The sequence below is a fragment of the Moschus berezovskii genome, chromosome 20 (genome assembly GCF_049115385.1).
Source record: "Moschus berezovskii isolate FMDL1 chromosome 20, NW_MosBer_1.0, whole genome shotgun sequence".
Taxonomy (NCBI): Eukaryota; Metazoa; Chordata; class Mammalia; order Artiodactyla; family Moschidae; genus Moschus; species Moschus berezovskii.
In genome coordinates, this window is record NC_142479.1 from 21963642 (window position 1) to 21991265 (window position 27624).

The window sequence follows — 27624 nt, forward strand, 5'->3', positions numbered from 1 at the left end:
TCATGAACTGACCTTAAATCAAAATAATGGTCGTTTTTGAAGTGTCGTCTTCTCTTATTCTATGTAACAATGAAACATTTCTCAAACAGATTGCGATGTGTGACAGAAAGTAGATATTATACAACTGGCAATGACCAGCTCAGTGAGTGGACTAAGAAGCTCCAAAAGACTTTCCAAAGTCAAACTTGCACCAAAATGAGATCAGTCACTTGTTTGGCGGTCTGCTCCCGGTCTGATTCACCACAGCTTTCTGAATCCCAACAAAACCACTAAATCTGAGACGTATGCTCAGCACATTGATGAGAAGCACCAAAAACTGCAATGACTACAGCAGGCACTGGTTAACAGAATGGGTCCAATTCTCCAGAAACAAGGGCTGACTGCAGGTCACACAGCCAACACTTCAAAAGTTGAATGAACTAGGCTATGAAGTTTTGCCTCATCCACGCTATTCACCTGACCTCCTGCCAACCAACTACCATTTCTTCAAACATCTTACAACTTTTTGCAGGGAAAATGCTTCCTCAACCAACAGGAGGCAGAAAATGCTTTTCAAGAGTTCACTGAATCCTGAAGCATGGATTTTTACACTACAGGAATAAACAAACTTACTTCTTGCTGGCAAAAATGTGTCCATTGTAATGGTTTCTATTTTAATTAATAAAAACGTGTTTGAACCTACTTATGATTTAAAAATCACGATCTGAAATTGCAATTACTTTTGCCCCAACCTAATAAAACGATAATGACATATTATTACACTTCTACAAGAACACCTCAAATTAAAGACTGACTATATCACACGTTAACAAGAATGTAAAGAAACTAGTACTCTCAAAGACTACTGACAGAAATATAAATGATACAATCTCTTCAGGAAAATAGATGGCATTTATTAAAACCTGAATCATATACCTACCATTCTATCTTAGGTGGACCCAAGAGAAAAGGAAATATATGTCCATATAAATTTGGACATATATTTGTAAATGAATGTTTGTTACTACTTTATTTGTAAAAGTCAAAACCAGAAAGCAAACCAAGGAGAATGGATACAGGTATATATATGGTTGAATCTCTTTGCTGTTCACTTGAGATTATCACAACATTGTTAATTGGCTATATGCCAATAGAAGAAAAAAAAAAGAAGCAAACCAAATGACCATAAATAGTTGAATGGAAAAACAAATTGTGGCATATACATACAATGGAATACTACTCAGCAATTAAAAAGGGAAGAACTATTGATACATGTGATCCACACAGTCAAAGGCTTTGGCATAGTCAATAAAAAGAGATGGGAATACCAGACCACCTGACCTGTCTCTTGAGAAACCTGTATATAGGTCAGGAAGCAACAGTTAGAACTGGACATGGAACAAAAGATTGGTTCCAAACAGGAAAAGGAGTACGTCAAGGCTGTATATTGTCACACTGCTTATATGCAGAGTACATCATGAGAAACGCTGGGCTAGAGGAAGCACAAGCTAGAATCAAGATTGCTGGGAGAAATATCAATAACCTCAGATATGCAAATGACACCACCCTTATGGCAGAAAGTGAAGAGAAACTCAAAAGCCTCTTGATGAAAGAGAAAGAGGAGAGGGAAAAAGTTGGCTTAAAGTTCAATATTCAGAAAAATAAGATCATGGTATTCGGGTCCCATCACTTCATGGCAAATAGATGGGCGAACAGTGGAAACAGTGGCTGACTTTATTTTGGGGGGCTCCAAAATCACTGTGGATGGTGATTGAAGCAATGAAATTAAAAGGCGCTTGCTCTTTGGAAGGAAAGTTATGACCAACCTAGACAGCATATTAAAAAGCAGAGAGGTCCGTTCAGTCAAGTCTATCGTTTTTCCAGTAGTCATGTATGGTTGTGAGAGTTGGACTATAAAGAAAGCTGAGCGCCGAAAAATTGACGCTTTTGAACTGTGGTGCTGGAGAAGACTCTTGAGAGTCCCTTGGACGGCAAGGAGATCCAACTAGTCCATCCAGGACTGGACACCAGGAGATCAGTCCTAGGTGTTCATTGGAGGGCCCGATGTTGAAGCTGAAACTCCAATACTTTGGCCACCTGATGCAAAGAGCTGACTCATTTGACAAGGCCCTGATGCTGGGAAAGATTGAGGGCAGGAGGAGAAGGGGACGACAGAGGATGAGATGGCTGGATGGCATCACAAACACAATGGACATTGGTTTGGGTGGACTCCGGGAGTTGTTGATGGACAGGGAAGCCTGGCGTGCTGTGGTTCATGGGGTCACAAAGAGTCAGACACGACTGAGCAACCGAACTGAACTGACTGACTGATACATGAATGAACTGTAAAATAATTCTGCTGCATAAAAGAAATCAAACATAAAACGTGTGTGCTGTGCTTTAGTCACTCAGTCTCGTCCAATTCTTTGTGACCCCATGGACTGCAGCCTGGCAGGCTCCTCACTCCATGGGATTCTCTGGGCAAGATTACTGGAGTGGGTTACCATGCCCTCCTCCAGGGGATGTTCCCAACTCAGCAATCGAACCTAGGTCAGATTCCAATCATATTAAACACTAGAAAAGGCAAATTTATCTATGACAGAAAGCAGATGGGGGTTGCCTGGAGAGGGAAGTACTGGAAGAAGCAGAACCAGAGTTTATAAAGAGGCACAAAGAATTTTGGAGGAATAAACTTACTACCGTGACTATGGTAATGGTTTCACAGGGGTATACATTTGTCAAAACTTATCAAATTGTACACTTGAAATACATGCAGCTTATTTTTTGGGTCAATTATCCTTCAACAACACTGTTAAAAGAAAAAAAAAAGTGCACAGATCCCCAGATCCCACCCTTATTCCACTACAGCTGGTTTAAAAAATTTGTCCCATCATTACAGCAGAAGGCTGCTTGACTATTCCTCTGGAGGGGAAAATCTCTGTTCTCTAGAACAACATGCACAATTAAGAATGGGACTGCTGGGGAATTCCCTGGCAGGCCAGTAGTTGCAGTGATTAAGACACCATGCTTTCCCTGCCAACAGCCCAGGTTCTATCCTTGCTCAGTAAAGTAAGATTCCACAAACAATGCAGCATGAAACACTGAAGAGAAAAACAAGAATATATAAATAAATATTTATGTATTGAATTCTACCAGACAAACTGTCAATCAAGTGTAAAGATTGAACAAACGTATTTTCAGATACATAGGCTCAAAACATTTATTCTGATTACTCTTTCATAAAAGCCACAGAGGAATTGTGATTCCAAAACAAATGTGTAAATCAAGAGCACGAAGCCATGGAAATCAGGTAGGATTTAACCTAAAAAAGAAATGAAGGGAATCCCCAAGATGAAAATCAAGAAAACAATCGCATGAGACAGCTATGTATCACAAGAATTAAAGAATCTCAAAAACCAAATTCAAGACAGATAAATATATCAAATATCTACACATTTTACTCATTTTATTTATTCATTCACTATAGACTTTATCCCCACCTATCCTGAATCTAAAATTATAAAGTCTTTGAGGACAGATTTTTTTTTTTGCCATTTTGTTCACCGCTGTGTTCTAAGCATCTGAAACAACGCCTACTATCTATTTGGTATTGAATAAAAATTTTCTTCATAAATAAAAATGCTAATTTTATCCTAAGGATCACTGCTGCTGCTGCTGCTGCTGCTACGTCGCTTCAGTCGTGTCCAACTCTGTGCGACCCCATAGACGGCAGCCCACCAGGCTCCGCCATCCCTGGGATTCTCCAGGCAAGAACACCGGAGTGGGTTGCCATAGTAATTGTATAATATTGTATCTTGAAGTCACCAATTAAGTCACAATGTCAGATTTTAATCTACAGATTTAGATTCCTATTGACTATTCTCTATAAAAATAATTCCATTTTTGCAAAAACAAAATAAATCTTATTTTACTGGGACTTCCCTGGTGGTGCAGTAGTTAACAATCTGCCTCGCAGTGCAGGGGACACAGGTTTGATTCCTGTCTTAGGAACTAAGATCCCACATGCCACAGAGTAACCAAGCCTGCCGGCCGTAACTACTAACTCTGCACATCACAACCAGAGAATCTCTGTGAACAGATCCCACATGATGCAACTAAGACTCAAGACAACCAACAAATATATATTTTTTTAATCTTTTTTACCTAGTTCCCAAACATGATGCAGAAACTGAATCAGTTGATTCCTATTTCATAAAAATCCCTAGTACAGCACACAGATCCACAGATCTGTGACCTTATATAAACTGTCAAAAATCAACAAAACCAAAAAACATTTCAACTACATGAACAAAAAATGGATAAAGACTTTATCTCATGTCATTTAATATTCTATTACCTGATGCTCTACTTCCTGAACTAAGGATTCCAACAGTTCTGTTTCTTGTGTCAGAGATGTCTTCTGACCTATTTAAAAATAGCAAAAGATGAACATTCAGGCTTGTTATTGGTTCGAAAATGAAATTAATTTTAGTTGAACATATTCAATAGTAAGAAATCCATCTCAAGTAAGCAAAACTTCTTCATTACAGCTATCATAATTTCCCAGAATTTTAACTATAGTAGCTTTGACAAGAGGATTTCAGAACCAACACTAACTACAGTATGACAAAATGCAATGTCATTCTATTAAATCTTTCTAAGAAATATATAATGACAACATACTCTGTAATGAAATTAATGTTATTGCTTCTCAAGGAATATAAAGATGTACAAAAGTATTTAATCAATCGACCATTCTGAAATAATTCCTCCCCCCAAATTTAAGAGCGGCCTAAAAAGAAGAATGTAGTATAAGTGGACCATTTGTATACTAAATGTCAGCAAGAGGTATGTTCTTTGAATAAAAAGTAATCTATGAAAAAGAGGAAAACAGTCTCAAAGAAGCTGGAAACATGGAGGGATAAATGAATTATTATTAAAGGAAGAAAGAAACAGCTTTACATGATTAAGAAAAAAAAAGATAATAGTACAGGCATGTTTGCCAAATCAGACCATCTTCTTTGTAAATCACAAAGTCTGAGGAGCTGGAATCATATCCCATGATGTCAGCAGAAATCATATCAATTTGGTGTAATGCTGGATGGCATCACCGACTCTGTGGACATGAGTTTGAGTGAACTCCGGGAGTTGGTGATGGACAGGGAGACCTGACGTGCTGTGATTCATGGGGTCGAGGAGAGTCGGACACGACTGAGTGACTGAACTGAACTGAACTAACTGACACAAGGGAACAATTAATAGGCAGAATTTTTTTTTAAAGCAATCTTTCCCCAACCTATAACTTATCAACTTTTGCTCTTCTATGACAAATCTCAAGGAGGTTCAAAGCCCCACGTACACAAGAAAACTCACCCATCAGTGTTATTAGCTTATTCTTCAGCTGTGTATCTAATCGTGCAATCATCATCTCCACTGCATTTCTAATTTCCCGAACACGCTCATCTTTCGCATTTCGTACAGCTTCTACATTTCTTTCCTAGAAAATAAACAGGTAAAAACTTTTAATTGAATTATTCAAACAGAAGTAAATGGACTTTAACATAATCACTGCAATTCTTAAAGCTAATTTCCTCTTTAAAAACTATAAGCCAATAACACTTTTTAATTGTTCAAATACAACAGGAAACTCAGAAAAAAATTTTAAACAATTAAAACATAATAAAGTACACAATATTTTAGCAGTTCAACAGAAAAGATATGTAATTACAAAAAATTGCTTTAGGTAACACATACAAAGCACAAAGCCTAACCATATAGGACATCACTGTTCAAAAACAAAAAGTACACTAAGGTCAGTGCACATCACCCTAAAACAAAGGAAAAATTTGAAAAACCGTATCTTCTCTAGTTTACAAAGTTTTAAATTTTTTTCAGAACTAAGATCAGAAAGAAAAAAATAAGGTTTTTAAAGACTGCATAGTACAGTTTTTTTAAATAGCATACCACCAAAAATAAAAAGTAATCTTTCCTACATTTACTATTATAAGCAAAAGCAGTGAGAATGTCAAACTACCAACAAAACACCTTCTTTAAAGCCCAAATTAAAATGTCATCAAAAGAAAACAACAGAAAAAAACATAGACAAATAAAAGCCAAATGGAAGACATCCAACTTGTTTATAGTCCAAAATGACTTTGTGCAGCATACACGTAACTCAAAAACATTATTTTCTGTATAAAAAATGTTATAAAAATTATAATCTCAATCTTGATTTCCTGCATGAGTAAAATAAAAACATCTTTAAGTCAGGAATGGTCCACAAACCTCACTAATAACTGTCATTCTGGTAACTTTAAACAAAATAAATTTCAAAAGTGTATTTTCTACTTAAATGTTTGATGCTTATTATATTTTCCCATAGTAATATTATTACAAATGGTAAGTAACTCACCAGAGCTCTTGACCCAACAATACCTAAAGAGTAGTGTTAAATATTACTCTTTCAATTTTGCAGTTCTAATTCAGAAGATCAGAAATAGTTCATTCTGTGGTAGCAGAAACTCTCCCAAAGAATAAATGACTTAATGACTATAAAATGTCAACACTGATTCTATTCAGAAGTCAGTAATTGAAACAAATAGGCTCATAAACTCATTCACTGATTCCCTATTTTTATTTAAAAACACAATTCTCTGGCTCCAACTTCAGAACAGGCAAGGAATTTGGATGCAATTCCTCAGCTGGTTTGAAGTTAGTGAGAGAAACTATAAATACATCTTACCAAATTTTCAAATCTTTAGTTCAACATCTGATTGATCTATATTATAAAAAATATATATTTTATTATAGGGACTTCCCTGGTGGTCCAGTGGTTTAAGAATGTTGTTTCAATGCAGGGGGAAAGGCTGGATCCCTGGCTGGGGAACTAAGATCCCACATGCCACATGGTGCAGCAAAAAAATAAAAAGAAAAGAAAAATATATACGTAAATATATTATAAACTATAAAAGAAATAATGATCTTTTAGTAGTAGTAGTCTTACCACTTCTTGAACTAAGCTGATCAGTTCCATGAGACGTCGACGAAGTTTGGCTACTTCTTCATTCACTTTAGTAACATGCTGCTCATAAATTTCCGCCAAAGGTTTAAAGGTATGTCCACTATGCTATTTAAATTAATGAGTAGTTTTAGAACAGTTTCATATATCTCAACTACATTTACATTCCTTCCTTAACACTCTACGGATACTACTAAACTGGTAAATAATTTCAAGTGAATTTTATCTTCTGCCCGTTTGTTAAAACAGGCCAAAGTTTGCTTAAAATCATTTGGCCCATGCAGAAAAAAAAACCCTTCAAGATTTTAGATAATGGACTTTAGCTAAATGTTTACTTATCTAGAAATCTTCACTCATTAAAGAAACAAAATCCTTAATCACGGCCAAAACCACCTGACACAACCTTATTTGTTACTCTTCTCTTGGTCAGTACTAGCCTTCTTCTATGTCCTCAAACTTCTTCCCACCAGCCCTTTGCCAAAGAAGCTCCTTATTCAAAAATAATTCTCTTTTCTCCACCCTCTCCAAATTCTCCACCCACTTAAACTCCTACTCATCCTTTGGAACTTAACTCAGGCTTACAGTGTTAGGTCCCGTGGTCACTCACTCTCATTAGCATTGTATACTTATTTCTAATATTTTTCACAACAGCAAGTGAGTGTAGAACTAGCTGTTTGATATCTGTTTTGTTCATCACTGAACCCCCAGTCTCTAAAACAAATGAATAAATTAGAAAGGTACTTGAGAAAAGAAGATTTAAAATAAAATCTAAATGTCTACATTCATATTGTTTCACAATGCCTATAAAGGTGTTGTTCCATTTTAAAGAAACTAGAATTGGAAATTACAGCCAGGATATCAAATCAACTGACCAGGGTATCAGATTAAGGAAAGGACCTTGATCCTACAGCAGAAGATTTGCAAATAAATATACATTTTACAGGTTTTCAATTAAAATATTTATATAAGGAATGTATATCATAAACCAAAATCTCCCACAAAAGAAAATTTTCTGGAATAACAAAAGATACAATACATTCTGCAATGAAGCAAATACATTTAATTTTCATTCTATAAACAGAGTAAAACGATATTACTTTCTAAATCAAATAAAAATGTCAGTGCTTTCAAGACTCTAACTAAAAATAATAGGCTGAATTTGTTCCTCTTACCATTCCTCCCCAAAGTGCACACTGGTGGCAGATACACTTCTTACAAGTCCAGCAAAATACACTAAGTTTTTCATGGTGGTTTTCACACCTATATGTTAAAGAAAAAAAGTACAGTTATAAATTAATTAAAACTGGAACATAGTTACCACAACAAATACCTAAGTTTGGGCAAATAAGTCAGTCAATTTTAAATGACTATATCTCAGGAAATATAGAATAAACTCCCATGGCTTTTGTGTAAATTAGACTACATCAAATTAACCTCTGTACATCAAACGACACAATAAAGAAGAGTAAAAGGGCAACCGATGGAATGAGAGAAAATAGCTGCAAATTGTGTATCTAATAAGGAGTTAATATCCAAATTATATAAAGAATTCCTATAATTAAACAAATACCAGAGCCAAAAAGGAGAAAGGCATGGCAACCCCCTCCAGTATTCTTGCCTGGAGAATCCCATGGACAGAGGAGCCTAGTGGGCTATAGTCATGGGGTCGCAAGGAGTCAGACATGACTGCAGCGACTTAGCACTAGCCAAGCAAACAAACAAAAACAATTAAAATATTGGGTAAAATACAAAACAAAAACTTCCCCAAAACAAATGGCCAAATGGATATGTAAAGATGCTCAACATCCTCATAAAGTAAATGCAAATCAAAACCACAATATTACCTCACACTGATTAGCATGTCCATCATAAAAAAAAGTAGAGGGACTTTCCTAGTGGCACAGTGGATAGGAATCACCTGCCAGTGCAGGGGACAAAGGTTTAATCCCTGATCTGAGAGGACTGCACATGCTGTGAAGCAACTAAGCCGACACACAACTACTAAACCCAAGCTCTAGAGCCCATGAGTGGCAACTACTGAGGCAGTGCACCCTAGAGCCCTGCTCCACAGCAGAGAAGCCAACACAATGAGAAGTCTGTGCGCTGCAACCAAAGAGCAGCCCCTGCTTGTTAGAGGGTCTTTCCAAACAGAGATTCCCACACCAGAAGAAAACTGTCCTAGTGTTCACCTACGAAACTGAAAGGAATCTTTCAATAATGTCATTTAAAAAGGCATACAGCACAATCTATGAAACACCTGAACAAAGAAACTGAGGACATACTTGTCCTTTTCATTTTCTTCATGTTTGGTGAGACTGCAGAGTTGAAGAGTATCAAGTTGCTGTGTTACTTCTTCTGCCCAACGGCAGTTTACTAGTTCTCGTAACTGGAGTGGAGCACTGGAGGAAAAAAAAAAAAATATATATATATATATATATATATATGGATAATCGCATTCAGGAATTCAAGATCATTTTCTAAAACACATTTCAAAGGTAAATACTGAGGTGGCAGATTTGTTAACTCAATTGGCGGGAGGGAATCCTTTCAGAATTGTATAGCTTAAATTTTGTCAATTAATATCTCAACAAAGCTGGAAAAAAATTATCAATCAAGAAAAAATAAATACCTTCCTCAAAATAGAGCTCACAATCATATTCATACCAATTACTATCAAAATAGTAACAAAGACATAATGAAAAGTATGGTTTGCAGCCTATTTTTACAATAATGTACTATTTATTTTTAAAAAAGGAATAAAAAAATTTTAGATTACAAATTTAATTCTCAATTCCTTAGCCTAAAGCTCTACTGTCCAAAATGATAGCCACTAGTCATATGTGACTTTAAATTAAAATTCAAATTAAATTTTTAAAATGTCATTACATAGTTACACTAGACTTATTTTAAGTGCTCAATTACCACATTTGACAGCAACACTAAAGAACATTCCCATCACATGGAAAGTTCTATTTGATAGTCCTGATCTTCTTAAAAGTTAACGGGAAAAATGCGAACAATACATGAAGAAAAATGGGCAAAAGATATAAAAAGACAGTTTAAGAAAAAAATAAATTATAAATGGCTAAAAATGTTAACAGATGCTCAGTTGCAATCATTTTTTTTAAAGCAGATTAAAAACAAGATATCATTTTTCACTTAGCAGAATAACAAAAAAGAAAAAAAGATTGGTTATAGTGTTAGCAAGGATGTAATGAAAAGGTACTTTCAATATCTATATTAGGAACATAAAATGGTAAAAAGACTTTTCCTTCAATGGAATCTGGCATCATTTGAAATAAACAAAAATGGAAACAACCTAAACATCTTCCAGTATAAGCACAAATAAATGTATAATCTTATAGTGGATTATTATTCAAACATTGATTTTAAATGACATATGTGTACATATCATCAATAAAGGCACCACTACATTTTACATGGAAAAAAGAAGCAAACAACAAAATATCATTTTTGTTTTAAGAAAAAATTATTAAGTATACATATCAGTATATATAGATAGATGTCTAAAAGAACAAACCAACCAACCAAACCTAACAATTTCTTCTCAAAGTGTTAATTTATGAAAAGATTAGGTGGAGAATATCAGAATCAGAAGCCTTTTTATTCAGCTATGGATTTTTAACAGAAACTTTATTATTTTTTGTAGTTACAAAAGGCAAGTGTAGAAGTTACACAATGATTTTCCAAAAGAAGGTAAACAATGTAGTATATTCTATATAATTCTATGTCAGATAAATTGGTTTGCACTTCTTCAGACAGATAGACTGCTTATATTCTTTGTAACTGTATTCAAAAAGAGAATAAATGCAGCAGACTGCAGAAAGAACTTTATGAGTATTAGGGCGCACTCTGACCCCATCACCTTACTACTTTCCAGATTCACAATCATGGTAAAATGCTTACCGGCAATGAGGACATTGGGCTCTTTGCTCTGTCAGCCAGCGCTAAGGAGGCAAAAGAATTAGATTTTGATTGCAGAAACACCATTAATTTGTACATATTGAGTACTTACATACCAAAATTAATGAGTTTACCTCTCTAGTGTCTGCATTAATTATAGAGATACTTACAGAATAGCAGGCAATCTGTCTTCTCATTATCATCATGACAAGAATAAATTTTCAAAGGGACAGAACTCTTCCCAAAATAATTATTAAGAAGCTATTCTCTCACAGGAAAAGAAAGTGATCCTAGGAGTCTGGATCTCACAGGAAAGATAAAATAATCTCCACAAAAATAATAACACTGTCACTTCCACACCCCAAAACAAGCCACTATGATGATTTACTTCTAACTGACTCATCATAAAATCTCCAAGGAATTTTAAGGTACTACTAAATTCCTTTTTGAAAAGCAAATAGTAAAGTATATGCATTATGGATATAAAATTAGAAAAATATAAAATAAGCAGTACAGCAAAATTCTGTCTTAAGAGTTCTACAGTTCAACAATTTGAACATCTACATATCCTGGCTTCCTCATAATTATAAAAAGGTTTTAGAAAAGAATAATATCTCTACTAAATCTTAAATTCTATTACTATAACCATTTTAGTTATTACTGGGTAGGGAGCAGTTTTACACCATCTACAAAGAAGATGTTAAAATTTCCTGAATACATTTCCAAAAACGATAGCTTCATGGTTAAATATTTTAATTAGCTGGTTAATAGGTTCTGAGGTAAATAAATATATAATTCAATAGCTATATACTCCCTAATATCCACTATTTCTGTTTATTCCTTCCTGTTTCTAAGAAAGAACCTAAGTTTTTAAATAAAGTCAAATAACTCAAGAAATAAAATTCCCAAGGAATCCTTGAAGAACAGAAGATAAATAGGGGGAAAATCTACTTCGCAGAACAGAAAATAAACCTGTAAGAAAAAGAAAATAGATGGAAAAGGATTCCATTCTTAATAACCTTGAACATTATTTCTTTGGTCCCTGAGCAAAGCCAGATTTAGGTCACGTTTCTTTCCCTCAAACAATGCTCTGCAAAAGTGATAGCACTCCTCCAGAGGTAGTCTCAGCCCACACCTCTCTAGCCTCATCTGAACGCTGAAAAATTGATACTTTTGAGCTGTGGTGATGGAGAAGACTCCTGAGAGTCCCTTGGAGATCAAACCAGTCAATCATAAAGGAAATCAACCCTGAATATTCATTGGAAGGCCTGATGCTGAAGCTGAAGCTCCAATACTCTGGCCACCTGCTGCAAAGAGCCGACTCACTGGAAAAGGCCCAGGTGCTGAGAAAGATTGAGGGGAGGAGGAGGGGGCAAAAGAGGATGAGATGGTTGGATGGCATCAACTCAATGGACATGAGTTTGAGCAGATAATGGGAGACAGTGAAGGACAGGGAAGACTGGCATCCTACAGTCTATGGGGTTGCAAAGAGTTGGACACGACTGAGCGACTGAACAACAGCAACAATACATGAAAAACCCACAGCAAACATGATACTCCACGGTGAAAAACTGAAAACTTCTCACAAAGTTAACAGGACTCACATTTCCTGATTTCAATGTTTACTACAAAGTTATGGTAAATCAAAATAGTTTGGTACTGACGTAAAGACAATGAAACAGAATAGAGAGCTCAGAGATAAAACAGCAAGGAACAGATATTCTTTGATTCCACTTATATGGGGTACTTAGACTAGTAGGATTCCAGAGAAGAAGGAATAGTTACCAGAGGTTTGGGGAGAATATAATGTGGTCCAAAGTAATATAAGTGCACATCCCTGTATTTCTCTTGATCTCAAGGGAAAAGTTGAGTTACTACTACGTACCTGTAAGAATGGCTAAAATTCAAGACTGAACATACCAAGTGTTGGCATTACCATGGAAGATCTGGAACTTTCATACACTGCTGGTAAGAATGTAAAATGATACAGCTATTTTAGAAAATAGTCTGACAGTTTGTTAAACATACACCTACCATACGATTGAGCCGTTTCATTTCTATTTACCCAAGAGAAAAGAATGCTTAAGTCCATTCAAGGACTTGTATACAAATGTTCATACAAATTTTCTTTGTAAACACCAAAAACTAGAAGCAACTCTTATGTCCATCAATAGGTGAATGGATAAACAAATCATGGCTATGCATACAATGCAATGCTACTTTGCAGCAATAAAAAGGAATAGTACTATTAAAACACCACAGATGAATCTCAAAATAATTTTTGCTGAGTGAAAAAAGCCAAACCCTTTAGAGTAAATATTGTAAGGTTCCATTTGTATAAGATTCTAGAAAATGCAAACTTATCTAAAGTGATAGAAAGCAGATTGCTGGTTGCTTGAGAACGAAACAAGCAAAGGGAAGCATTATCAACAGGCAAGAAGAAGTTCTGGGGGATTACAGACATACTCATTCTCTTGATTGCAGGGATGGCTTTTCAATGTAAACATTTGCCAAAACTTATCAAATTGTATATTTTAAATATGTTCAGTTTACTGTATGTCAAATATACCTAATTTTAAAAGACAGAAAAATGAAAAACAAAGTCAATAATTATAGGCAAACGAATTGCTACCAATGCTGAAAATCAAGAGGGGATTAAAAATAAATTTTAAAAATTAGATGAGAAAGATGTCAGTAAAAAAAAAAAAAAATGGGAGAAAATACAAAATAGAAACAGACGGTGAGAAAAAATCAACTGAGTGTAGTTAGATAAATGAAAACACAGCCAATGTTCCTGCCTTTTGGTACATGTGTGGAGGCACCAGATAGTTCTAGGCAGAGTGCTGGCCTGGGAGGAAGTTTACTCTCAGTCTGTCATCAACTACCAGGTGACTTCGGACAAGTCTATTCATGCATCCGAACGTTAGTTTGTTAAAATGACACAAGTATCTGGACTGTCAGAGATAGTTCAAGTTCTGGGGACAAATGAACAGAGAAGGCATTCAAATAAACAATATTACAACTCGGCTGTGTGGAGTTCTCAGCATCTCAAGGACTTTGCTTCTGTAATTATCCTCGTCTCTCTAGTATTATTTATTCTCTACTGGTTCAGTCTCAGCAAGATAAAAAACTTCTCCTGAAAAATGACTCTCAACATCCCCCTTCAATTCACTGCCTTATTTCTCCCCTTTACAGTAAGTTCTCTGACAGTTTTTATACTTGTTGTTTCTTTCTCCTCCCACTCTGACATCAAATTTTCCCCCACTGTTCCACTGAAATTACTTATTAGGGTCATCAAAAACCTACTTATTCTCAAATACAACAGTCTATTCCCAGGCTACAACCATAAGACACGGCTAAATCGCTCCTTTTTGAAACATGTCTCTCATCTGAATTCTGTGATGTCTCATTCTTGGCTCCTTCTTAATATAGTCTGCTGAATCCTCCTTCTAATATTTGAACGTTGAGTGACCCGGAGTTCAGACCTAAATATCTCTTCCCATTGGAAGTAATCTGGTGATCTCATCTAGTCCCCTGCCTTTAAACATTAACTATATGCCAATAATTAATCCATTCTTCAAATCCAGATTCATACTTCCAACTGTCAACATCTCCAATTAAATGTATAATAACCATCTTGAACTTGACATACTAAAAGAAAAACTTTATTTATACATTAAAAGGGTGAATTTTATGGTATGTGAATTATATCTCAGTTTTTTTTAAGATTTAAAAAATACAAGTATTGTAATAAACTGAACTAGTCCAAAATTTTGAACAGTAGTATCATGGTCATAAATTGGTTTAAGACAGAACTATATTTAGTTACATCACTCTCACTAGCAAAAACAATGTTTTTTGTACTGTTACTAAAACAATTTAAAAGTTAAAAAAAAAAAAAACCCACAACTTTTATAGCCTACCCAAATCTGTTCCTCCCCCAGTTTTTTCTGCTTCAGAATGAAAAACCATTCATCCAGATGTTGTAAAAAACTTCTCACATCCCATCTGTATGAAAACCCACTGATTCTACCTACAAAACAACAGGAAAAACCCTATTTTTCACCACCTCTGGTGTTCCCATCCCAGTCTAAACCACCATTCACCTTTCATTAATAAAGCCCATACTGACTGTTCTCTTCACTCCCTCAACCATCTGCCAATAGTCTACTTTCCACACAGTAGCCAGAGTGAAAGCTTTCAGAGCATCAGCTACTTCAAATCACTCAAAAGCTTTCAATGGATAGCGGCACACTTAAAATCCAAGGTCTTTACCAAGGCTCATTTCCTTTCCCTCTCTCCCTCTGTCCTCTTTGCTCCCACCACACTGGTTTCTTTGCTATTTCTCAGCATACTAAACATTTCTTTCTCAAGGACTTTGACCCTTCTGATTTCTCTGCCTGGTACCTTCTTTCCCAGATACTTCCATCACTCTTCCATTTCATCTTGGTCTCTGCTCAAATGTCATATACTCAGAGACATTCCCAGATTACCCTACCTAAAGTACCTGCCTGTGCCCTCTCAAAGCCCCTACTCTAAATCCTTAACCAATTTCATTTTTCTTTATGCTATGGAGGATATCTAACATAGCTATTTACTTTTTTGTATATATCCTAACTAGGAAACAAGCCAACTCCTTGAGAAGTCAATGCCTAACTCCAAGTAGGCATACAATAGCTGCTGAATGAATGAACAAATGGATGGTGTACTTGGGAACCAAGACAACTCTAAGAAAAAGGTTAGAACCAGATTATCCAGATGGTCTGAATACAAGGTTAATGTTCTTGGACTTTATCCTTCAGGCAATAAATCTGAGGCTTCTGGGAGAAAAAAAAAAAGAACGGCATTACTGGAAAAAATCAACACAGCAGCAGGATACAAAATGGACTACAAATTAAACACTTAAGACAGATCAGTTAGATGGTAATTGTAATTATCGAAGCATGAAGTAATAAGTATCTGCAATTTTCTATTAAATGAAGTGAAGTCGCTCAGTCGTGTCCGACTCTTTGCGACCCCATGGACTGTAGCCCACCAGGCTCCTCTCTCCATGGGATTTTCCAGGCAAAAATACTGGAGTGGGTTGCCATTTCCTTCTACAGGGGATCTTCCTGACCCAGGGACCGAACCCAGGTCTCCTGCGTTCGTAGGCAGACGCTTTACCGCCTGAGCTACCAGGGAAGCCCCATGAGGACGGCAATAAAAAGAATGGAAAGGCAGGACAAATATAAATGACACTAGGAGATAATAACTTAAAAATCATTGGTGTCAAGAGGTTTTGAGTCTGAGCTCCTGGTAGAAAAGAAGAAACAAAGAAAAAAGTTCAAGAGAGTCAATTTGAGAAAATAACAGGAAGAATTTGATTTGAAGCAAATCTCAAATGCTGGAAGGACAATCAGGTATGACATTTATAAGGCAATGTTGAAGGAAGATTTAGAAGCCATGCAAAAGTAAACCAAATTTCTCAAAGTAGATGAAAAATTCCCAGACATTTCATAAAAGAAAATATCAGCACAATATTTAAGAAATACACTCTTGTAAGGAACAGGATGAGGAGAAGGTAACAGTGAAGAAATGAAGGATCAGTGAAGTACAAGATAATAACCAGAGGTCATCCATATAGTGATATTTGTATCTTCGTATTTTTGTGCTCAGTCCCGTCTGACTCTTTGCTCCTCTGTTCATGGAATTTTGCAGGCAAGAATACTGGAGACTGTTGCCATTTCCTACTCCAAGGGATCTTCGTGTCCCAGGGATCAAATCCATGTCTCCTGCTTGTTTATGTATACTAGACCGTCATCAAAAGAGGTGAATCCAGATCCACTTTATCAATTAACTACAGTGATAAAGGCCACTTAAATCTATCTCACTTCGGCTACACCATTTATAAAACATGTGTATGAGTTGCTATTTTTAGAATACAACAGAACAGCACAAGTGGAGAGTATATTTTAGTTTCTAAATTAAACCTTTTAGCTTACTTATCTCATTTAATGCCACAACCATTTTGTGGGACAGATCTTGTTATCCACATTCTGTTGTTTGAGAAAACAATGCAAAGATCAAGCCTCTCAGTTTATGAGTGGGAGAACCAGCATGGTATGTAACCGAGGCCTTCTGCACATGTAGTGTAGTGCCAAAGAACACAGGCTCTAGAGCCAGACTTCCTGGGTTCAAATACAGCTCTATCATTTGCTAACTGTGTGACTGGAAGCAAATGATTTAAGTGTTTCAGATATTACTCTTGACAAAGGGATATTTATCTTCCTCAGGCAGGAACAAGGAACCACAGAGAAAGTTTGAGATGAAGAGCATGTTAGATGACTTTGACTTTCTCAATAAAGGAAATTATCTACTAAGAGTAATGTGGGCAGGGCAGTTTTCAGCTATGGCCTGCAGATATGCATTGAATCCCTATATACAACCAAAATAATTTCTTCTGCTTTACATCTTAGGCTTTCTCATAATTTTGATGTGGGGTTCACTGACATTTAATTTTAAAGCCAACAGATTATATTCACCTTTAAGGTCTCTTAACTATAAGATTATATGACTTTATTCTTTCCCTTTGAACCCATTACTAGCTTTTTCTCTATCTTACCCATCAAACAAGTATAAACTCTCCCTCCTGAGTCTCACAGCACTCTGTAAGTGCCTCTTTATGACATTACACATTCCTCAATATAAACACAAAGTCCACTCTCTTAATTAAACTTGTGCAGGAAAAGCGCTTCCATCACTTCTCCTGGCATCCTCAACCCCAAATACAATGCAGGTAAGCACTTCATAAGTACTTATTAAATGTGCAATGATTTAATAATGTAAATATATTAAAGTTACACTGGGCTTTGGTTTCCAGACATTTCAAGGCAGTTATCACTTGATTACTCATCTCCACAGAGCTTAACAATATACGCTGACAATCTCCCTATTAAGGAACATTCATTTAAGACGTTTTTAAAAGGGCATGAAATATCAAATTTTAAAAAGATACAAAAAATGGTTAATTTTTACAATATACCCTATATATGCTAAATGCATGTAAAAAGAGTTACACAACTTACCCTAATACAGCTGAAACAACAAAGTTTGGAGCAATGAGGACACAAGCGCGCATCCCGCAATTTCTCCATACAAATGAAACATCGGAAAACCTCAGCAATGCTCTGAAAATAATAAAAAGATGTTAAAGTTCACCAGATTAGGCTACTGAATCAAGAGTATAAAGCATGTCTGCAATAATTCATTCAACATTTACATTTATTTTGGATTCACAACGTCTCAGTTTCAACTATATCCCATATACGACTGGTTAGTCAAGGTCCAGGTACCTCAGAACATCTCCTGAGGGAAAAAATGCCTCCATTTTTCTAAGCTTCACAATGATCCTGGTATAAGCAAAGAACATGGAATTCAGACATAGACTTCTGCACAAATATTCTCACTGAAACAATAATTATAATGGCAAGAATCTGACTACAGTCCAAAGGTCAAAATATTAAATTACAGGAGTTAACATAGATTATGATAGCCACTAGAAATATTTTTGAACTTTATGATAAAAAAAATCCTTATGATGTAACCAAAAAAAGGCAAACTATATGACTGAATGAACACTATGAACTTGTAGCTTTTTCTGCAAATTCCCCAAGGGGAGTGGATTGTGTTTATAAGTTTTTAAGTATAAAAAGATCCATTAATGGCAGCATACTTTGATCAAGAGGGAAACGATGTGATTCAGAATCCAGAAATCTGAATTTCTGCCACAATGTTCCTAGCAATTTATTTGCCTGTACTGAGAATTTTGGTGGCAGCTCTATGAAGGCTTTGGGAAGAAAAAAAAATTACATAAATAGAAGGAACAATATTATGTTTCCTAGTTTCAGATGAATCAATTTAGGAAGTATCTGGCAAGAAAACAGACATAATTAAATGTAGGTTATTACATATTGTAAGTTTATTTTTACAGTACTCACATTTATTTTTACTCCATTCCAGAGGAATTAAAACGCTTCTAAAAACCAAGGTAAGGTTACAAAACCTTTATAATACTTTTACAAGAGGAATTAAGGAGAAAATTACTCATGAGTCTAACCATGACTCTGCAGGACCAGAATCTGTGAGATGCAGACTCTGGGGGTGGGGGGCGGGGAGTGGGTGGGGGGGAGATGGGACACAAAACGACCATTGGATGAACTAGTTTCAAGTGGAGTACTCAACTAATATAGTTGTCCCTAATTAAGAATCAAGGATTTAGTACTTTAGTAACTGAAAGGTTCAAATTTTGAGCCTTAATTATTAATATTATATAATTATGTCTAATAAGCAATCTTTTTTTACGTTCCTAGCCTTAAAGTCAGTATCCCAAACATTTGAAAACATCGTTTACAAGACTCAGATAAAAAGAACAGGTTGCTCTAGAACACTACAATCAAACAGGATAGTGAGAGTATATCCTCATTCAATCTGGGAAGGGCAGATGTCTACAGAATATACCGCGGAGAAGGGAATGATTACCCATTCGGAGGGAGACTCGGATTAGCTCAGAAACTCGTGAGAACTGGTCGCGAGTCGCAAGAGCACGACCATGTAAAGAATTTGCAGTTTTGCGCCGAAAAGGCTGTAGTTTGCAAAAACCCCGTGGGGATGAGTACCAGTGCCAAGACATCCTGAAAACGCCCGGATACGCACCACCTGACTGCGGGAACTGTCCGAGCTCAAGGCGCCCTTGCGGGCTGCAGAACGAGCACCGCGCCCCCAACACTGGGTCAGCCCCTCCACAGCAGCAGCAGTGGGGCGGGGGTGCCCCACGAGAGGGCGGACTAGGACGGGGCGCCCCGAATACAGAACGCTCAGCGGGTGAGGAGGGAGACTAAGCCACCACCCTCCTCAAGCCCCCTCACCTCCACACTCTGTTCATCCATTGCCCCCTTCTCTCGGTGGGGCCCTCGGAGACCCGCGGAGCCCGTGATCTGACCGATTGGGCGCCAGCCCGAGGTCGCCAGGTCAAACTGCCCCGGAGAACCGACCGGCGCCCGCCTCAGGGGGCTCCGACGGCCGCCACACCTGCGCGCCCCATAGCTTCACGCTCCGCGCCAGCTACCCCCGCTTCGCCATTTTCATCCGGGCGCCAGCCCCTGGGCGCGGTGGGAGGGTGAGCGGTAGCCCGCAGCTCCTCTCCTCCCGGCTCAGCGGCTCGCCAGCGACCGCGAGGGAGCCTCGGCCCACGTGACGCAGGCGCGCGCGTATCGAACCGCTGCCGGAGTCCGGCGGCGCTGGTCTCCCGCGAAGAAGGTGCTACAGGGAATTCGCAAACACTAACGGTAACCAGGGCAGCGGAAGGCGCGGCGTGAGGAAAGGCGCGGCGCGCGCGCACGCATGCGCGCAGGCCGCTGCGCCAAGGGAGCGGGCCAGGAGCGGGCGCCTAGTTCCCGCGGTGCGGGAGCGCACACGAGATTTGGCTGTTCGAGGCCGCTGGGTTGCGTGCCTTCGGTCTGGGCTAGCGCAGGGGGAGGAGAGCGCGGCGCTGGGTCGCGCCCCGCCCCGCTCGGGGAGGGGCGGGGCTGCACTCGTCTCAAACTTCTGAGCGCCAAAGGCGGGAGCCACCTGGAGGTCTGGGGGGAAATGCAGACTCTGGAGCCACACCCCTAGGTATTCGGATTCTAGGGCGTGGCTCCACGAAATCAGCGTTTTTCTACTACTCTCGCTGGTTGGGCTGCAGGTGGCTTGTGGCCCGCGTTTTGCAAAACTGTGGTGTAGAGGACTCGTGGCTGGTGATTCTTGCTCGAGGAGCAAACCCAGATTCTGATTTTTAGGACTTCCGCCCCAACTACTGAAGCAAAGCTCCAGATTGTGAAGCCCGGAGCGGTAATTTCAGTGTCGGGCGTGGGAGGATGGGACCTTGTACTGTGTAGCCGGCAGACTGCCCCATGCAACCACTGCCGCCCTGCATTGCTTGGGGCTTAAGGTGAGCTAGCGCCTTAAGACTGGAAAGTGCAAGGGTTTCACCTGTGTTCGGCGTTCCTGTATCGGCGTCTCCTTTCTACAGTTTTCTAGGTAAAACATGTTTAAAGATTGCAGGAATTGAAGGTATGAGACAAAGGATATACATAGAATCCTTCATTTGAACTAAAATGAAGTTTCTTTCCAGTGCCTTGCAAACTGTTACACTTAACCTAACTGAATGCATCTGAAGAGAATCAGCAATAATTTAGGAAGTTGTTAAATATTAAGGTATTTGGACTTTCGTGTAAGTAGTGGGCATAACAATTTTTTCTTTAATGGCAGGAGCCATGGACAAAGATAATTTAGGATCATTGTGCCTGAAAAATCCTTTCACCAAAAATTATTTATGGCCTTGGAACTACATAGAGGTGATAGTTGCACATCTTTTATACTAAAATGCCTTCAATTGTACATTTTAATAATGGTTATTTTTTACCTCAAATTTTAAAAATGCTTTAATATTTAACAGCTTATTTAAGTACTAGATCAAAATGGCTGGCTTCAAAATGTAATCATTAATAAACTATATGTGCATCTGTGGGGGAAAAAACTTGTGGGACACAGGACTATATTACTTGGGATTCAGAGTAATGAGAAGGGGTCTTTGCAACCCTGTAGAGCAGAAAGCAAAAAAGACAAATTACTATCTATGATAAATATTAAAATAGGTTCTAGTACTAATAGATGTATCTGCCCAAGAGCCCCAAGCTGTTTAAGATTAATTGTTCACAATAGTGGAAAATTAGAAAACCTGAACAACTAATGAGGGGTCATTGCTTGTCAGCAAAGTCAGATACTGGCTCACTTAAACAAGAAGAAAACTTTGTTGGGAGGATGCTCAACTACCCTGTGTGGTTGGGAAACCTGTGGTCAGCGCTATTAGAATTCCTTGAGGGCATATCTTGCGATCCTCCTCTTTTCCCCCTTTCCCCCATCTCCTAATTTGTCTATTGTAGTGTGCATGCTCAGTCAAGTCTGACTCTTTGTGACCCCCATGGACTGTAGTTTGCCAGACTCCTGTCTGTGGAGTGTTCCAGGCAAGAATACTGGAATGGGTTGCCATTTCCTCCTCCAGGGGATCTTCCCAACCCAGGGATGGAACCCAAGTCCCCAGTGTCTCCTACACTGCAAGCGGATTCTTTACCAGGGCCAGCTTAAATGCCTATCAGTGAGGAACTGGTGAAAAAAAATTATGGTAAATGCATATATACAGCTGCTCAAAAGAAGAGCAGATGTGTGACATGAAGATATATTTAAAATGAAAAAAAAAAAAGACCAAGTGCAGCTACAGTACAGTGTAAGCTGTCAGCCTATTTTTGTTTAAAAATGATTTTTGATTTGTATATATATTATAGAAACAGCTGAAGAAGTTGCAGTTGTTTGGGAGAATAGGCATACTTTTATTTTTTATTAACATATTTAAAACACAACCTAATACTTAGGACATAAAAAGACATAGTTACATGTGTGCTGTTTAGTTGCTCAGTCATGTCCTACTCTTTGTAATCCCATGGACTATAGCCTGCCAGGCTCCTCTGTCCATGGGGATTCTCCAGGCAAGAATACTGGAGTGGGTGGCCATGCCTTTCTCCAGGAGATCTTCCCAACCCAGGGATCAAACCCAGGTCTCACGCACTGCGGGCGAAAACTTTACTGTCTGAGCCCTAAGAGAACAGTCACATAAGAAAAAACAATTATCCAGATGAGAAATAAAAATGGTCTAAACTAGGTAGAAGAGTGAAGGTAAATGCATGTTGTATACAATAAACATTTCAAAAGTTACAGATTTTATTAACTAAGAATATAAAGAAACATATGCAAACCTTAATTCCAGCTAACAGAATAGTGGCTGTTAACAGAATAAAATCAGTTAAGTATTCTGGACACATTCAATTTGAATATTCAGGTCAAGGTTTTTATTGGAAATTTGGATCTAGGCCTCCTTGGTGGCTCAGACAGTAAAAAATCCACCTGCAATGCAGGAGACCCAGGTTTGATCCTTAGGTCGGGAAGATCCCCTGGAGAAGGGAATGGCAGCCCACTCCAGTATTCTTGCCCAGAGAATTCCGTGGACAGAGGAGCCTAGCTGACTCCAGTCCATGGGGTTGCAAAGAGTCAAATACGACTGAGCAACTAACACTTTCACTTCTAGTGGAATAATTTATACTTGGAAATCATTCCCCAAAGAGGCAATAAATGAACCCTGGGAAATAATATACAAAGTGCAGAGAGGACAATTTTAAGAGGGATGAGGGGAAGAACTAACATTTTAAGGTAACTTGTGAAGGAAGTCAGAGGAAAAACATCGTTTTCTTTTCCGTGACTGAAAGCAAAACACTTTAACTCCAGTAACTTGTTAAGACCTCTTTGTGATACCACCATTTTTCAATCCTACCAATCAGCATCGCACCCCAGAGTCGTATCATGACAGGAACTTCCTCAATATTACTTGCCTGAGTACTGTTTTTATTATATATATGGAAATATTTATTGAATTACCAAATATCAAACCTTAATACTTTACCATCTCATTGTACTTCCAATCATCCTGACACACAAGTTAAGTGATTTGCTCAGGCTTGTACAGCTAGAATTTAAAACCTGCTTTTACATCTTCAATATCTGCTTCTCCTCTCAACTTTTTAACATAGCTTCAGCATTTCCCAGAACATTAACAGTGATAATTCTATTGGTAACTTGATCTCCTAGTGTATACCATGATTTACTTATTTACATGCCATTTAAAAAAAAATAGGGACATTGGTGCACACACACACACATACATACAAAACTGGTAAACAACAGTTGCAACGATCCTCTCATTTCACTTTCTTAGCTTTCACATACAGTAAGCCCCCTACATATGAACAAGTTCCATTCTGAGAGTGTGTTCCTTAAGTCCAGCTTCTTTGTTAAGTCCAACAAAGTTAGCCTAGGTGCCCAGCTTACACAGTCAGCTATATACTGTACTGGAATAGGTTTATAATAGTTTTCACACAAATAATATATATGAAACAAACAGAAAACATTTTTAATCTGAAAGTACAGTATCTTGGGAAGCACAGTAGAACAGGACAGCAAGGGCTGGCATCGAGTGAACAGGCAAGAAGAGTTACTGACTGGAGAGGGAGGGGAGGTGGGAGATGGCAGAGCTGCAGGGTCATCAGCAACAGGAGACAGAGGGCAAGCTGCGATCTCATACCTGCAGTTGATGGCACAGGTTCTGGTTCCTTGCTGGGTTCAATTCTGTCTGCCTTCTTGAAAGAACAATCCAGTAATGTCTGAGTGCTAGCTCTTTTTCATCATAGATGCAACGGTAGCACTGGATTACATTCTGAATGGCTGCTGCAACCTTCATGTACCATCCTACATTCAGGTCCTGTGTCTCAAAACCTAACAGTGCCTCCTCAAAAGGAGCTAACTTGTGTGATTGGAGGGGAAAATACACGTTTACGTCTTCGAACGTTCACAACTTGAAGGTTCATATATAGAGATTTACAGTAGAATGAACTGAACAAGTACAGTAATACAGACTAGAGGAGACAAAGGTATATTTCAGGTCCCTGAAATATGACAGGGACAATCTGAAACAGCATTAGAAAGCGGAGCTCATGCTCAACATTGGCAGGCAGAAGGAACAGGACAAAAATAAAAGTGAAGCTGTCACAGAAAAGCCAGCTTTCTACTAAGGTAGGTATTGTGAGAGACTGTTAAGTTACATATTAGCAGTCTCACCAATAAGGTGACCACATCTGCGATCAGAATTTTCAACAATAAAACTATTTACATATGTATAATATAGTACAAACATTTTTCTAACCTTTAATTTCCCAAGCATGTTCATTCACATCTGACTGACTGACAGTACATAATATTCTTTTGCAATAGGTCAGTCAGAACATCTGTGTTATCCCAGTTATACAAAAACAGATACAAAATGGTGTTGGGACTTCCTTGCCTGAAATTACTAAGCATGTGTGCATATATTTTTAAAATCTCTTTATTTCCATTCTGCCCCTTTGGCTGAACTTTATTAATACAATATCTGCCCTTCTCTTGTATCCCCCTCTTCTGTGGAAACATCACTATCCAGTCACCCAAGCCAAATCTCCTTTGTCATCTCCCGACCAATAGTCATCAATGTTAACAAGACATCTTCCTAAATTTCTGGGATTGATTTCTTCCCCATTAGAGTTCCTTTTTGCAAGTCCATTTCTTCCTCATAAGTCTGACATGTGAGCTCTTAATTGCTCTGCCGCAGTTTTCTCTTCTTCAGTCAGTGGTAACAGCTAGAAAACAAATGACAAAATCTTTATTTCAGAAAAGCTTAAAAGAACAAGGTCCTACTATATAGCACAGGGAACTATATTCAGTATCCTGTGGTAAATCATGGAAAAGAATATTAAAAAAAGAATATATATAGATGTATAAGTGAATCGCTTTGCTGCACAGCAAAAATTAACACATTGTAAATCAACTATACTTCAATAAGATGAATTTTTTAAAAGTTAAATAAAATCTTTATAGGCTATTAAACTAATTGCTGCTTTGTAACACCAATAAATGTTTCCACAAGTTCACACTAGGTATATAATGACAAATTTATAAAGGCAAGGAAAAAAGACATATTAGCTACGTACATACAAGTTACTTTGATATTTGAGTTTCCAAGGAACTTGCAATTAAATTGAAGAAACAAGACAAATCGAACAATTTAAGGACTGTAACAGAACCAAAGAAGTCACATCTGAACACCATATTCTAAAAGTATTTTGAAAAAGAAGTTTGAAAAAAAATAGTCTGGAAGTTTCTTCAGAAGTAGAGACTTGGGTTAAATTTTGAAGGACAATTAAGATGCTTTTATCTGCAAGTAACAGAAAAATGGATAAATAAAATGCATTATCTCTGCACAATAAATACATAAAAAGGGCAGGTTTCAGGGCTGGTTTATGAAGCAGCTCAACAATGTAAGGACTCAAGTTTTTTCCATCTAACAGCTCTGATATCCTTTATTCTCAGGCTGACAGGAAGGTAGCTCCAGGTATCACATCTGTACACAATGTTTAGAACAAGTAAAGCTTTCTCTTCCCAGGGGTCTCTCAGCAGTGAGGAAACTTCCTAATTTCCTGTTTCCAGACTCCCCCTCCTCACATACCATTTGGGTTACAAACCCATTCCTGACCCAGTGTTAGTTAAAGGAAAATCCGTTCCCCTTGCCAATCAGGCACATCCCTGAAGCTAAAGATAGCGCCACTTTTACGTCAGGCATGAGTCTGTGAGAACGGCACACATCTCAAGAGTCAGTCATCTCTTACACAGAAAGGGAGAACATGCTGAGAAAACAACCAGCGAACCAAATCCACAAAAGCAGGTAAGAGCAGCAAAACCAAAGGGGAGACGAGAAGCCGAAGGTAAGTTGTAAGGGGCTTTCACAGAGCACCAATGAATAGGCTAGGGGAAACAGAGTTAATGAGGAAATAACACGAGGTAGGACCTGAAGAATCACTCACATGGTCACAAATCTGCCTAACTATGTAGGTCATCTCTAGAGAGACCGTCAAATCGGGAACACCTCATACCCACAGAATCAGAATCTCCAGCGCAACGCTGTCCAATAGACCTTTCTGTGATCCTGGGTATATTCTGTATCTGCATTGATGAAGGATTGTATTCATTTTATTTCATTACTTGTAATTTTAAGTCATTAATATATAGTCACATGTGGCTATTGGAGACCCCACCCGGTTTGGCTCCTCAAGCCAACCATTTGCCCAAAATGTTCACATGGATAAAACAAAAACACTTACTGCAACTCAAATAGTGACAGAATTTCCCTCTTCTATCTGAAAAACAGGAAATGATATTATTCTGGCAAGACTTTGCTCTCCATGATCCCATGTTTCTCTTTGTGATCTTTGAAATTCAAGAGATTTCAGACCATCTGTTTAATAAAACTTCAAAGAGTTTTTCCAGGAATTAACTATTCTAAAATACATAGAAATTTTTCTTCTTTAATACCAATGTTTCAGAGCTTTGATGAAATAACATACATTCTATCTTTAATGCCTTTTAAATTTTCTATTTACTGCTATATTTTTGTTTGGTGGGGGGACTGTATTGCTATTTTCTATTTGGAACAAATTTGGTCCTTTTTTCTTTTGATAGTCACCATTACAACTAACTATATTTAAACATCAGTGTCTTAATGGCAACTAAAAAGATCAGGAAATTAATATGTATTCCCTACCATCCACCTCCTTTTCTGTTCTCATCTCCCTATTTATTATTATCAATTCAAGTTTTTTTAGTATTATCAATTCAAATATACATTTTCTACCCTTCCAAATGAAAAACCACTCACCTTGATAAAAATTGTGGCAAGATAATAACAGAACAGTTTCACTTTCTGTTTGCATTCTGTTGTTTATAAACAGTGGACCATTTGCTCTAAGTAGACATCCCTTTTTTGTTCTTCATGTTCCCCAAATAATTGTAAAAGCCCATTCGGTTACTCTAGAAATTTTCAGAATCCTCAGCTGAAAAACCTTTGGCTTTCTTAACTCTTCTCACGGTTCTGACTCTATGTCTAATATACCTCTTTTATACATGAAATTCCTTTACATGTTCTTTAAACTCTGGACTTATAGAACTATTTGAGCCATATAATTATGGTTACATAACTCTATAGATGCAATTCC

At 37.7% G+C, this 27624-nt stretch overlaps 2 protein-coding genes across 8 annotated transcripts in view; both read right to left on the bottom strand.

Annotated features, from left to right (window-relative positions):
• The window catches only part of TRIM37 (tripartite motif containing 37), a 152440-nt gene extending 132108 nt beyond the window's left edge, over nucleotides 1-20332 (bottom strand). For 2 of the 7 annotated variants that reach the window (XR_008682420.2, XM_055399624.2), the window contains exons 1-8: nucleotides 19825-20327; nucleotides 17986-18087; nucleotides 10925-10965; nucleotides 9280-9396; nucleotides 8170-8257; nucleotides 6983-7105; nucleotides 5353-5476; nucleotides 4337-4404 (exon numbers count right to left, since the gene is read on the bottom strand). Coding sequence is in view for 5 of the 7 variants with exons in the window: in XM_055399624.2 (XP_055255599.2) it covers nucleotides 4337-4404; nucleotides 5353-5476; nucleotides 6983-7105; nucleotides 8170-8257; nucleotides 9280-9396; nucleotides 10925-10965; nucleotides 17986-18087; nucleotides 19825-19845 (684 nt within the window). In the remaining 2 variants the exon portion in view is untranslated. Of the gene's footprint in view, nucleotides 1-4336; nucleotides 4405-5352; nucleotides 5477-6982; nucleotides 7106-8169; nucleotides 8258-9279; nucleotides 9397-10924; nucleotides 10966-17985; nucleotides 18088-19824 lie in introns of all 7 variants that reach the window. The other 5 variants (XR_008682427.2, XM_055399648.2, XM_088828633.1 and 2 more) reach the window with 4 other exon arrangements.
• A 1979-nt stretch (nucleotides 20333-22311) lies between these two features.
• SKA2 (spindle and kinetochore associated complex subunit 2) overlaps nucleotides 22312-27624 on the bottom strand; it is a 35302-nt gene continuing 29989 nt past the window's right edge. The window contains exon 4 of the mRNA XM_055399684.2: nucleotides 22312-25215. Within this exon, the coding sequence (XP_055255659.1) occupies nucleotides 25147-25215 (69 nt within the window). The 3' untranslated portion in view covers nucleotides 22312-25146. The remainder of the gene's footprint in view (nucleotides 25216-27624) is intronic.